Raw genomic sequence first — 14410 nt, forward strand, 5'->3', positions numbered from 1 at the left:
TCTAGTCAGATCACAGCTGGAATACTGTGAATAGTTTGGGATCCTTATCGAAGAGAAAATATACAGGAAAGTTAACTTGAGGATGATCAGATCAGCTATGAGCTGTGTGAATGGCAGAGCAGACTCGATGGACTGAACTGCTATTTCTATTCCTATCTTAGGATTACTGTCCTAGGGATAAGATTCCAAAACATTATTGTAGGGCAGCAATGTTAACCTAGGACTCTGGCCAATATCTAATACTCAATCAACATCACTTCATTCTCTCCAAAATACTTTTGATACCCTGACGGGATGAAAAGGCACTGTGCAGGAATAGGCCATTCAACTCATTGAGATTGTCCCACCCTTCAATACAATCATAGCTGATCCAACACTTCAATATCTTTTACACACTCCATCCTCACAACCCTGTACACCATTGGTAATCAGAAATCTATCAATCTTTACCTTAAACATAATCAAAGTTGAAGCATCCACAGAACTCTGTGGTAGAGAATTCCAAGGTTCATAACATTCAGAGTCAAATAAAATTCTCTGTGTCAGAATTAAGTAATATTCCCCTTACTTTTTAAAATGGTGCCCCCAGTTCCACCAGGGGAAACATCTTACTGCCGTGTCTAACCCGTTAAGTACTTTTTAAGTTTCAATTAGATCACAGGTTGCCCAGTCTCTCTTCATTGGACAATCCCATCACCCCAGGAACAAGGCTGGTGAACTTTCACTGCACTCTCTCTATGAAAATGATATCTTTTCTAAGATAACGAGATCAAAACTGCACATGGTATTCTAGGTGTCATTTGATCAAGTTCCTATACAATTGAAGAAAGAATTCACTGCTGCACTCGGATCCTCTTGCAAATAATGGCTAACATTCCACAATCTTTCCTAATATGTTTCTGCATCTGCACGTGCCTTTGGAAACTTATTGGCATAGTCACCTATGTCCCTTTGCAATCTACATTTTTCCAATATCTTGTCAGTTAAGTAATGCTCCACAAATCTATTCATCATATTTTCCCATATTGCACTCCATCTCAATGTTTTTGCCCATCCTACTGAAGCCACTTCACATCTTCCTCACAACAAGGACTCCCACTTACTTTTGTGTCATCTGCAAATTTGGAAATATTATGTTTGGTCCCCACCTCCAAATCATTCAATATATAACATGAACAGTTGGGGCCCAACAATCATTCTTTGTGGAACCCAGATAGCCACAGACTGTCTGTGGAACAAACCATTTATTCCTATTCTCTGTTTTCTGTCTGCTAGCCAATCTGCAATCCATGTCATATTATCTCCTATGTACCATTCATTTGCTTTAATTTTGCTCACAACCTTCTGCGGGGAATTTTATCAAATGCTTTCCAAACATCTAAGTATGTCACACCCAGTAATTCTCCTTTAATCAACATTGTTAATAATATCTTCAAAAACCTCCAACAGGTTAGTCAAAATTCCCATTTCCCATTCACAAATCCATGCTGACTATGTCCAATCAGACCATATTACCTCAGTGTCTGTGTACCACATCCTTTATAATAGATGCCACTATTTTCTCTGTTACTTATTGAAGGCTGACAGATCTTTAGGTCCCTGGTTTTCCTATGCTCTTTTCTAAAATAGTGGGTTCATTTGCTACTTTGCAATTCCAAAACCTTAAGGAAAGTTCTTTACTTTTTTATTCAGAGACTTGACTGTAAATATGCACAGGGTAAAAACAAGGACTGCAGATGCTGGAAACCAGAATTTAGATTAGAGTGGTGCCGGAGAAGCACAGCAGGTTAGGCAGCATCCGTGAAGCAGGAAAATCGACGTTTCAGGCAAAAGCCCTTCATCAGGAATGTAAATATGCACAACTGATTATACCAAATTGAACAAAAAGAGAAGAGAAATTATAACTGAAGAAGTAAAATCAATGCTACAAGATCAGTGTACAAAAATGTGGGAGTTGGCATTACTGACAGAATTAGCATTAATCTAACTAAATTATGAAGAAAATCTCAGCATGCCTCCATCACAGTGTTGGCAGTTCAGGGCACTCCCTCAACACAGCCCCCGCTGCCCACAGCACTCCCTCTCTCACATTACAAAATTCTGAGGAGTCAGTATCTGCATCATTCTGTAATAACTCATGCCATGCATGTGAGTTTCAGCATCTTAGAACCTGTGGAAAAGTGATACTGATTGGTTCTGATTATTATGCTGATGAGTATCTTTTTATCTTAAATCATCTTTTCCTTTAGCTTTCAGAACTGTTAAACCAAACTCGCTGACAGTCAGACAAGTCCCCAGAGATGTACAAATATTCCAACTGAGGCTAAAGGGAAGTAAAATAGATTAGATTCCCTGCAGTATGGAAACAGGCCCTTCGGCCCAACAAGTCCACACCGACCCTCCAGAAAGTAACCCACTCACCTACCCCTGACTAATATACCTAATACTATGGGCAATGTAACATGGCCAATTTCACCTGACCTGCATAGTTTTGGACTATGGGAGGAAATCCACACAGACACAGGGAGAATGTGCAAACCCCACACAGACAGTCGCCCAAGGCAGGAATTGAACCCTAGACCCTGTCACTATGAGGTAGCAGTGCTAACCACTAAGCCACCATGCTCCCTACGATTGGTGAACAACAGATCCAGAATTACAGATGCAATTTCAGTGGATAAGCAAAAGAGCAGAACATTGACAGAGTTGTTACAAGAGATTCTTACTTTATCTTGCTGTCTGGAATTGCTGATCCCAGAACTTCGGTTTAGCATCTGTTCGGCCTCATCCTTGTCTTTACATTTTTGTTCGTAAGTCTTCTTGGACTAAAGTAAATACAAAATAATGAACAATAATTCACAAAGCACAGATTTCATGGGAAGGTTCTAACCCTGATACAAATAACTCATTAGGTTATAGCAAAGGATCGCTCTTTCTCCTGCCAATGTGGATGATGCAATCTCAGGCAGTGAGGACAAGCCTCTCAAGCAGGATTTAATGTTGTGAGAGAGATGCAAATCCACACTAATGGAATATAATGCAGGCCAGTGAGAGACAGACAGACAGACAGACAGACAGACAGACAGACAATCTCATTATAGTGGGCTTTCATTTGATCAGAATAAAGAAAAGTTATAGCCAGGAACAAGCCCTTCAGGCCTCCAACCCTGAGCCAATCCAAATTTACTGTCTAAACCTGTCACCCAATTCTTAAGCATCTGTATCCCTCTGCTCCCACCTACTCATGCATCTGTCCAGATACACCTTAAAATGAATCTACCGTGCCTGCCGCTACTACCTCTGCTGGCAATACAATCCAGGCACCTACCACCCTCTGTGTAAAGTACTTTCCACGTGTATCCCCCTTAAGCTTTTCACCTCTCACCTTGAACACTTGACCTCTTGTTACTGAATCCCTCACCCTGGGAAAAAGCTTATCTCTATCCACCCTGTCTATATACTTCATGATTTTGTAAACCTCAATCAGGCCCCCCTTAATCTCCTTTTTTCTAATGAAAACAAACCTAATCTACTCAACCTCTCATCATAGTTAGCACCTTCCATACCAGGCAACATCCTTGTAAACCTTCTCTGCACCGTCTCCAAAGTGTCCACATCCTTTTGGCAATGTGGTGACCAGAACTGCGGCTGAACCAAAATTTTATATACTTTTAACATGACCTGCCAGCTCTTATACCCAATACCCCGTCTGATGAAGGCAAGCATACCATATGCCTTCTTGACCACTTTATCCACCTGTGCAGCAACCTTCAGGGTACAATGGACCTGAACTCCCAGATCTCTCTGCTCATCAACTTTTCCCAAGGCTGTTCTGTTTACAGTATAGTTCGCTCGAGAATTAGACTTCCCAAAATGTATCACCCCACATTTGCCTGGAGTGAACTCCATCTGCCACTTCTCTGCCCAACTCTCCAGTCTATCTGTACTCTCCTGTATTCTTTGATAGTCCCCTATGTTTTCTGCTACTCGACCAATCTTTGTGTCATCTGCAAACTTACTGATCATACCACCAATGCCCTCTTCCAGATTATTTATGTATATTACAAGCAACAGTGGCCCCAGCACTGATCCCTGTGGAACACCACTGGCCACCTTTCTCCATTTTGAGAAACTCCTTTCAACTACTACTCTCTTAACCAGTTCTTTATCCACCTAAGGAGAAAACCCTGCACACCACGTGACCTCACTTTCTCCATTTGTTTACCATGGGGAACCTTATCAAATGCCTTACTAAGGAATTAGATTTGGATTTAACCAAGGACAAAAGTAAAGCTAAATTGTAAGGGAATTATTGAAACACTTAGGTACGTCAAAGAAACAGACAAATGCAGTACAGGTAGAAAAACCTAAATTACAATTGAGGAAAATGGGTTAGAAGATAAACAAAGGAGAGGGAGAGAAAGAGACAGACGGACAGACAGACAGAGAGAGAAAGAGAAACAGAGAGAGAGACAGACAGAGAGACACAGAGAGAGAGAGAGAGAGAGAGAGAGAGAGAGACAGAGAGAGACAGTTCCTGGATGAGCAAAGAGAGAGAAAAGAAAGGGAGAGAGAAAGAGAGGAGAGAGTGAGTTGAAAGATTTGTTACTGCAGTATAGGGACATGTGTAAAAATTAGATAGGGAGGACTAATGCTATTGTACATGAAGTAAGCGTAGGGAATACTGCTCCGATAAAACAACACTCCTATCAGCTTAATCCTTTCAGAGCCAGACAGGTTCAGATGGAGGTGGAGGCTATGCTCAATGAGGACATCGAACCAAGCCAGACTGAGTGGAGTTCACCAATCGTCTTAGTTCCCAAATCAGACGGGACTCAATGATTTGCGCAGATTATCGGAAGCTCAACGCCGTTACCAAATCGGACTCATTTCCAATTCAAAGGTTGGAGGACTGTATCGAGAAAGTCAGTTACATCACCAAGTTGGACATAACGCGTGGTTACCAGCAGGTATCTTTATCAGAGACAGTGAAAGAAATTTCTGTATTTGTAACCCCAAATGGACTATATCAGTTTAAAGTGATGCCCTTTGGAATGAAGAATGCACCCACCACATTCCAAAGTCTCATGAACAGAGTTGTGGCTGGGTTAACAATTGTAAATAAGTGCTTTTAAAAATGTAGGTCAGGCTAAACTTTTATGATTTCCACTTACTCTGCTGGAATGCTGTGTACAATTCTGGACACTACAATTCAGGAAGGTATCAAAGTATCTGAAAAATTTGCAACAGGGTTGAAGCTAAAGTTGCTGTCCATAGAGAAGGCTAAGAGAAGATCAAACTGAATTATTCTAAATTTGAAGGGGTTTTGATTCAATAAATAGGCACAAAACCAACCTACTTGGGCCAGAGCCAAAAGCCAATGTTCTAAAATAATTTCCAAAAGAACTAAATAGAAACAGGAGGAATACGAGGATACATCACTGCACACAGAGGGTTATGACAGTCTGGTATACATTGCCTGAAAGAGTGAGGAAATTATGAATGGCAACAAGACATATTTGAACAGAACCAAATTGCAAGCTAAGTTTTCCTATTTTGAAGACTTTTCCTCCACCAGAAAAATATAAAACAGACTCTCCCTAATTTAATGTTTAACGTAATGAATAATCACAGGTAAAAATCTTACAAAACAATAAGCAGCAAACCAAAGACCAACATAAATTCTTTACAGACAGTAAAGAATTTAAAATAAAATGCTCACCTCTATAGTTTTCTTGAAGAACACAGTTTTCTGCTTGTGCAAATTTTCCATGCAATGTTCGAGCTGTAAAGGAAGGAAGGAAATAGGATAATTGGAAGAAAATGGAGGACTCTCCACCATATTCATTTATATTAAACATTTCGAAGATTTGGTTATACTTTCCAGCATTGATCGCAATGCAATCAGTGGGGTCAATGGCAGACACCAATCTACCAAATGTTCAGTCATGCTTTGCAAATTGATTCTGGCTACTGGCATACATAGAAATATGCAAAATAGGAGAAGACTTGGTTCAGTCAGGCCTTCGAACTAGCTACCGGGGAATCCAATACCTCAATGAGAAATTAAATTTCCATGTTTTCATCGTCCACAATCCTAACAATTTGGTGAAACCTCCTTCCTGAAGATAGTTGATAAATTTTAAAATCCCTTTGCCCAAACCCAAGCAGCAGTTTGGAGAATCCGGAGATGAATTGACTTTCTTACGAAGAGAGGATGGGGAGGTTTATGCCATCACTCATTGGAGTTTAGAAGAAACAGAAACTTTTTGAAACATAGAAAATTCTGAGAGGGCTTGGACAGGGTAGATGCTGAGTAGATATTTACCCTATTGGTGGAGTTCACCACTTAAAAACAAAACATATTTAAGGCAGTTATGACGAGAAATTTCTTCTCCAGGGATGGTTATTCTTTGGGATTCTCTTCTTTGGAGAGCAATTTAATTTGGGGATCACTGAATATATTCAAGGCTGAGATAGACATATTTTTGATCTGCAAAGGTGTCAAAGGGGTAGGCAGTAAAATAGAGTTAACATCATAATCATGGTCAGCTATGACTTTACTGATGGTAGAGGAGGCCGAAAGAGACAAATAGCTTCTATTTTGTATGATCTTACAAAGCCCTTCTACGCACAAAGGGTGGCACTGATACTGATACAATCCTGAGACTAAGAACAGTGGTTAAACAGGGCCTTAGTGAGACTGTGCTAGTGCTCTCCCTACCTAAAATAGGATATACTTTCCAAGGATGGGGTGCAATGAAGGTTCTCTAGACTAGTGCCAGGAATGGCAATATTTCCAGATGGAGACAGATTGAAAATGGTCCCAGATGAGCCACTCAGTGGAGAAGAATGAGCAGAGATCGAATTAAAATGTATAAAATTCTAAACAGAGCTGACAGACTAGATGCAGGAAGAATGTTCCTCCTGGTGGGGGGAGTCTAGGACCAGGATTACAGTCTTAGGATATGGATTAGACCATTGAGGATTGAGATAAAGAAACATTTGTGTGCTACCATAGAAGATTGTGGAGGCTGGGTCAATGAGTATATTTTTAAAAAAAAGATGGATTTTTTTTATATAGGTGTTAAGCGGCATGGAGAGAAAGAAGGAATACAGAAACAAGATAGAGAATCAGTCATGATCATGCCGAATAGTGCAACAGACTCAAATGGCCTACTCCTGCGATTTCTATGTTTCAATGATCATAACAGACACCATCTGAAACTCTGTGGTTGACTGTCCTTATAAAACACCCTGGGAACCCCTTGTCCTTGACCTTTACTCAACTATTCCAATGCTTCCCTAGCTTGTCTGCCACTATCCTTAAACATGAGTTACTCTAAAACATGACTGTCCCCATCCTAATTAATACAGTTGCCCAGTAATTCATCATTCCTGGCTTTGCTGACCTTAAACCATCATCCTGGTTTTCAAGTACCTCCATGGCCTCTCCCTTCCAACTCTGCAACTTCCTCCAGCCCTATAATTCTCTGATGTCTAAACAGTTTCCCAATTCAAGTCTCTTGTAGGTCCCTAATTTTCACCTTTCCACCACTGGCATTGTGCTTTCAGCTAATGAGGTTTTAAGTTCTGGCATTCAGTCCATAAATATTTTATCTTCTCTTTGCCACTTTGTTTTTTAAAAGGAGCCTTTGCAAAAGTATAATACATTGACAAAGCTTTTGGTTTCCTGTTTAAAAATCTTAATTTGTGGTTCTGTATTGGCCTCTGATGGAAAATACAGAGAAAATGGCCTGAAAGATTTAACTATGTTACTGGTGCTAGACAGATGTAAGTGTTGTCATAGGTTCATGACATATAAATAACACAGAGAAACAATCCTTGCTGCCATTACGCTCATTCTCTTTTTACTTGATGGATGAAATCATAAGTATTCTACAGTCTTCTCACTCATGTTTCAAACTATTCTCAGTGATAAAGAGCAGAATTAGGACAGGGAAAGAAGGGAACTGAATGTTTTAATTCTTGGCATCATGAAATGAATGGTAGCAGGAATAATCTAGAATGTGTCAATCGTACATTAATTGGGCTTTTTCGAATGCAGACTGTGGGCATTAAGTGAACATTTAATTGAATGTGGGTTGAGAGTGTGGTGCTAGAAAAGCACAGCAGGCCAGGCAGCAACCAAGGAGCAGGAGAATCAGCGTTTCAGATATAAGCCCTTCATTAGGAGGACTTCCATTACTGATGAAGAGCTTATACCCGAAATGTCGATTCTCCTGCTCTCAGATGATGCCTGGCCTGCTGTGCTTTTCCAGCAACACACTCTCGACGCTGATCTCCAGCAGCCGCAATCCTCACTTTCTCCTATTCAATTGAATGTCCAATATATAGACACAGACTTAAAGTGCAGGTTTGGGTCAGGAGGTGTACACTTGCAATGTATATCTCTAAATAAATATAGCTGTGTGCAAACAATGATTCCAGCTTTATCCTTCACAAGCTGACTTTCTAGAATGGAGCACAGTGCAAACAACAGAGTATTCATGTCCCAGTCCATTGATATCTCAATCAATCATAAAGAACAGTCTGTTTCATTACTCAGATAAAAATGTTTAAATCTACTTAACTCCAGAAGGTGTCTAACAGAAGCTTGGGAAACACAAATGTGTCACTTTTTCAAAAGGTTTAAAATATAAAAAGATTTTAAAGTTAGAAAAGGATACAAAATGCCTTGAGATATTTTTGTAACAATATAGCTAATTTCATAACTCAATCTTTAAAAACAAAACTTTTATTTGGAATAGAGATTGTTGACGTACGTTGTTGGAAACGACTGGTTTTGGGGGGGTTGGTAAACTGGCCTAATGTGACTGCATTTCAAAGGGTAACCTGTGTTTAATTAATAGGATCAGAGTTAGAAGTGAGAAAACAGTAAACAATAGATTGCCCCTTTCAGATTTCTTGATGGAAATGGAATGTTTATATTTGTCTTCACAAAACATTTAAAGTATCCATTTGGTTTGCCAAAAAAAAATGAAGTTTGCAAATGGAAGATGATTAGTTTAAATCCTTAACCGAGCCATCTCGGGTGTATCGTGTTGCCATGAGGACAGATTATGAAGAAATTTTTTTTGGTTGGCTGTGTGATTTCTCTCAGAAACAGACAGTTGCAGTCTGGGAGCAGCTTTGAGATAAATAGAGGGAGAAATCTGCACTACTAATGCAAAGTACTATCAGAAATCCAGATGGCTTTCTGATTTTGTAATCACAAATCAAGCAAAAAACAAGGACCAAGCTTGAGCTGAAGTGTCCACTATTGTGCTTTAGAAAAGTTAGAGAACATTTGGATGATAACAGAAGGACCCCAGGAAATACCATACCTCAGAGAATATCAGAGCACTGAGAAAAATCAAAATGTGAATTCCTGAGAGCTGTGGCACACATTTGCTTGTTCCCAGAAAAAAAGGATAAAAGAACCTTCAAATCCTGTGCAGGTGAATTCAGGTGAAAATAACAAATGAATAGTAGGATGTGTGCAATTGAGATTTCTGGGCTTAAAGTATAATTGTTTGTGAAATATATTGTTAATAGGAATGCCTTTTTTAACTCTTGCCTAGTAGAGATGTTTCCCTGGCCCATCAAACCACATGGCATAACTCCTTTTATTAACAACTGAGTGTTTGATTTTATTTTTAACAGTTTATAATGGAACTTAAACATTGCTTGGTAAAGAAAGAAGTTGAAGTTTCTGTGTTGCATTCATCAAAACTAGCAGGGTAAGAAACAGTCTTGAACAAAGGGAGACAGTTTATGTAGCATGAGAAAAGGGTGCTGATTGGTGGGCCCATCATTGGAGATTCAACAAGTTGCACATTAATATCAATTCTCATAGCAGGCAGGCTGATTCTGATTGGTCTGGTGGTTGCTGAGTAATGGTAGCAGAGATTGTTTCAGTAATGATTTTTTTCGTTTGAGAAAGGTGCAATGTGCAAATCCCTTTAGGTTACATAAATCAGGATGCTGCGTATTTATGTGATGTAGCTTCTAGTATGTGTAAATGCATCATACTGTGAGCTTGACTGATTAATTTAAATGATTTTCTTTAAATTAGCATAATCCAAATTATTTAATGAATGATTTTCAACTACAGAATTGCTTTTAACGATGAAGAAACATTCCTTCAGCTTGTAAGCACATATTGTTTGAACATAATCAGCATGTTGCCTACTGTGAATCATCAATGGGACTTGGGAAGCTAGTTGTCTCACATTATCACTGTGCAGGAAATCGGAGAGTAATCTCACTAACAGAATGCTGCTGTCAATCAAAAGACATTTAGCCTACCACACAAATGAGTATTGTGGTATAAGAGTTTCAATGTTGGTGTGATGCAATATATGTAGCCATATATCCCATTGGCTGGTGGACCATATAAAAGGACCGTTCCCACTGACCATCTGCACCTGGCAGCATGCCAATTCATCTCAACCAGCCCTGCGTACAAGCCTCAGAAAAGTATATGTACACCATTAGAAATTATTCTGCTATTGGAAATCATTAAATAATCCAGCATGTAGTAATAGTCATATCAAAAACCAATTTAAGACCATTAATTGGGCTTTTAGTGTGATATATTTGCATGTGCTAAAAGCTACACATAAATAAACATGACTGGGTTTTATGCAGCAAAAGGAATTTGTGTATTACATTGCACGTTTTTACAAAACAGGGGTCATCTTTTCTGTATTCCCATAACAGCAATCTAATCAATCAGAATCTAGCTGCCTGCTCTGTGAATTAGACTGACAGTTAATTGTTCCTACTGCAAGTCCGTGTCAATGATGTCCTAGCCAATTAACATCCGGTATTCATTCTGTAAGAAAAAATGGTGTCGTTCACTCAAGCCTGTTTGTTGTTATGATGAGGGCAACATGAAAAGCTACAAAAAACTACAAAGTATTATGTAGGCGCAGGCTTGGAGGGTAGAAGGATCTGTTCCTGAGCAGTAATTTTTTTTTTAGATTTTTTTTCGGCCCAACAAGTCCACACCGACCTGCCGAAGCGCAACCCACCCATTCCCCTACATTTACCCCTTATCTAACACTACGGGCAATTTAGCATGGCCAATTCACCTGACCTGCACATCTTTGGACTGTGGGAGGAAACCGGAGGACCCGGAGGAAACCCACGCGGACACGGGGAGAACGTACAAACTCCACACAGTCAGTCGCCTGAGGCGGGAATTGAACCCGGGTCTCTGGCGCTGTGAGGCAGCAGTGCTAACCACTGTGCCAGCGTGCTGCCTGTTCTTTGTTCTCTTTGTTGTTCTTGTCTCCTTTTAGTAATGTTTAAGTTAGAGTTTCAGTGAGATCTTGACTGTAGATTAAGTTAATGATAGGTAAAGCAAGATATAGATAGATGGATGAGATAGAAACGTAGAAACGAGAGGACATCATTGGGTATATTGGTCAAGTGGAGTAGGACTATTCACAATGGGTAGAGAATTTAGATGATAAATATTTAATAAATCCACTTCACTTTTGTAAATTTAACCTTTTTAAAAAATCAGAGCCTTTTGGAAGATGGAAACAGTCTGCAATTTCCAAGCTGTCCGAACGGTTAGAATGTTTCTTTTCCTTTTTCCAGCATGTCCCCAATTCATGTCAAAGGAATAGGACAAAGAATATGGAACAAATGCTGGCAACTGGGACTAGATTTGTGGATGGGACAGTGGCTCAGTGGTTAGCACTGCAGCCTCACAAAGCTAGTGACCCAGACCTTGGTGGACTGTCTGTGTGGTGTTTGCACATTCGCCCCATGTCTGCTTGGGTTTCCTCCGGGTTCTCCCATTTCCTTCCACAATCCAAACGATGTGCAGATCAGGTGAATTGGCCATGCTAAATTGCCCACAGTGTTAGGTGCATTAGTCAGGGGCAAATGTAGAGGAATGGGTCTGGGTGGGTTATTCTTCAGAGGGTCGGTGTGGACTTGTTGGGCCATGTTTCCATGCTGTATGACTTTTCATGTTGCCCTCATCATAACTAGTATACAACAAACAGGCTTGAGTGAACGACACCATTTTTTCTTACAGAATGAATACCGGATGTTAATTGGCTAGGACATCATCGACACGGACTTGCAGTAGGAACAATTAACTGTCAGTCTAATTCACAGAGCAGGCAGCTAGATTCTGATTGGTTAGATTGCTGTTATGGGAATACAGAAAAGATGACCCCTGTTTTGTAAAAACGTGCAATGTAATACACGAATTCCTTTTGCTGCATAAAACCCAGTCATGTTTATTTATGTGTAGCTTTTATTGCCTCATCTATGTATATCTACAATTCTCTCTCCCTATTATAATAAGTACATTTCTCTCCAAAATTCAGTTTGAGATCAGGAGTTGAGAACCAAAGTGAAAATTTTAAAAAGGGTGGCAGCAAAGAGCCAGATCAGTTATTAGCTCAAGGATGGAGTAAAGTTCCAAAATCTGCCCAAATGCAGTGTCACATTTTACCCACATCAACATAAAAAAAGTCCAACTAAAAATAAACAGTCTTAGTAAAATTTGCAAAAATACATGCTTGCTGCATGTCTACAAACAGATTGTAATTTATTGCCAATGCAGTATCCACAATATTGAAAGATCAGGGGTGGTTTGCACTCAATACAATTTCTCACTCGAGAGAACAATATCAAAATGAAATAAAATGAAATAAATATGTGCAATATCATGTCCCCATTAATGCACAAATCTATAATTAAATATTGGAACAATGATGGAAACTAAATGAGTAACCAGACTGCACACTTGATTATGGTCTCGATGTGTTTCCTCTTTCCAGTCAGAAGCTAGCAATAATGTCTATCTTCCTTATTTGATTACGCAAACAGAATGAGTTGTTTTATCTAAAAAAAAATCCTGTTCTGGTTTTGTTTAGAATATTTTGTTCCAAACCAACATATTTCACCGAGATGCTGTTGCACGCATCTAGTTCATGTTAAGAATAGTGGAAGCAGTGGAATGAAAGCAGTAAATGATTACTTAATTACTGGAACAGAGCAAGGCCATTCAACTTTTCCATGGACTTTCAGCATTTGTTTAGAGAGTAGAAAAAAAAAATCAAGAACAGAGATTGCATTTCCCACGGCTAATTCCCCAGCCTTCACATCCCCGGACACTATTGGCTATTTTAATTGGTCAATCCACCTACCCAGCATATCTTTCAACTGTGGGAGGAAAGTGGATTAGCCAAAAGGAATCCCACGCAGTCACAGGGAGAACCTGCAAACTCCACAAGACAGTTGCCCAAGGCTGGAATAGAATCATGGGTCCCTAGCACCGTGAGACGGCAGTGCTAACCACTGAGCCACTGTGCCATCTGAACAGGCAGACAAGTGACAGGTAGAATCGAATACAGAGTGAGGCATCTGTGAGATAACCCATCTCTATTTGCCCTTGAGAAGGTGGTGGTGAGCTGCCTTCTTCAATCGCTGCAGTCCACTTGCAGTGGGCTGACCCACAAGGCTGGTAAGGAAGGAATTCCAGGATTTTGACCCCGACGACTGAAGGAACGGTTGTGTATTTCCAAGTCAGGGTGGTGAGTGGCTTGGAGGGGAACTTGCAGGTGGTGGTGTTTCCATGCACCTGCTGTCCTTATCCTTCTAAGTGGAAGTGGTCATGGGTTTGGAAAATGCTGTCTAAGGATCTTTGGTGAATTTCTGCAGTGCAGCTTGTAGATAGTACACATTGCTGCGAGTGAGCATTTCGTGGGAGAGGGATTGAATGTTTGTAGAAGTGGTGTCAATCAAGCGGGTTTCTTTGTCCTGGAAGGTGTCAAGCTTCTTGTGTTGTCAGAGCTGCACCCATCCAGGCAAATGGGGAGTATTCAATCACACTCCTGACTTGTGCCTTGCAAATCATGGATAGACTTTGCGGAGGTGAGTTACTTGCCTCAGTATCCCTAATCTCTGACCTGCTCTTGTAGCCATTGTGTTTAGGTGGTGAGTCCAGCTGAGTTTCTGGTCAATGGTAATCCCAAGGATGTTGACAGTGGAGGATTCAGTGAATGGTAATATCTTTGAGTGTCAAGGGGCAGTGGTTAGAGTGTCAATTCTTGGTAATGGTCATTGTCTGGTATGTGTGGCACAAATCTTGCTTGCCACTTGAGGACCCAAGCCTGGATATTGTCCAGATCGTGCTTAAATGAAACACAGAGTGCTTCTGTATTTGAGCAGTTGTGAATGGTGCTGAACACTGTGCAGTTAACTGGCTAACATCCTCACTTCAGACCTTATGACAGGGAAGGCCATTGATGAAGCAGCTGAAGATTGTCGGGCCTAGGCCACTACCCTTAGGGATTCTTGCAGAGTTGTCCTGGAGCTGAAAATAATTTGGAATTAAGAATTGATTGATGACTATGAAACCATTGTCAATTGTCAG

General features: G+C 40.2%; 1 protein-coding gene across 1 annotated transcript in view; it reads right to left on the reverse strand.

The window, feature by feature from the left end:
- The window catches only part of pstpip2 (proline-serine-threonine phosphatase interacting protein 2), a 125798-nt gene that overhangs the window by 50550 nt on the left and 60838 nt on the right, over window positions 1-14410 (reverse strand). Inside the window, exons 6-7 of the mRNA XM_060828841.1 lie at window positions 5723-5785; window positions 2727-2825 (exon numbers count right to left, since the gene is read on the reverse strand). Coding sequence (XP_060684824.1) covers window positions 2727-2825; window positions 5723-5785 — 162 coding nt within the window. The remainder of the gene's footprint in view (window positions 1-2726; window positions 2826-5722; window positions 5786-14410) is intronic.

The sequence above is a fragment of the Hemiscyllium ocellatum genome, chromosome 1 (genome assembly GCF_020745735.1).
Source record: "Hemiscyllium ocellatum isolate sHemOce1 chromosome 1, sHemOce1.pat.X.cur, whole genome shotgun sequence".
NCBI classification, from domain to species: domain Eukaryota; kingdom Metazoa; phylum Chordata; class Chondrichthyes; order Orectolobiformes; family Hemiscylliidae; genus Hemiscyllium; species Hemiscyllium ocellatum.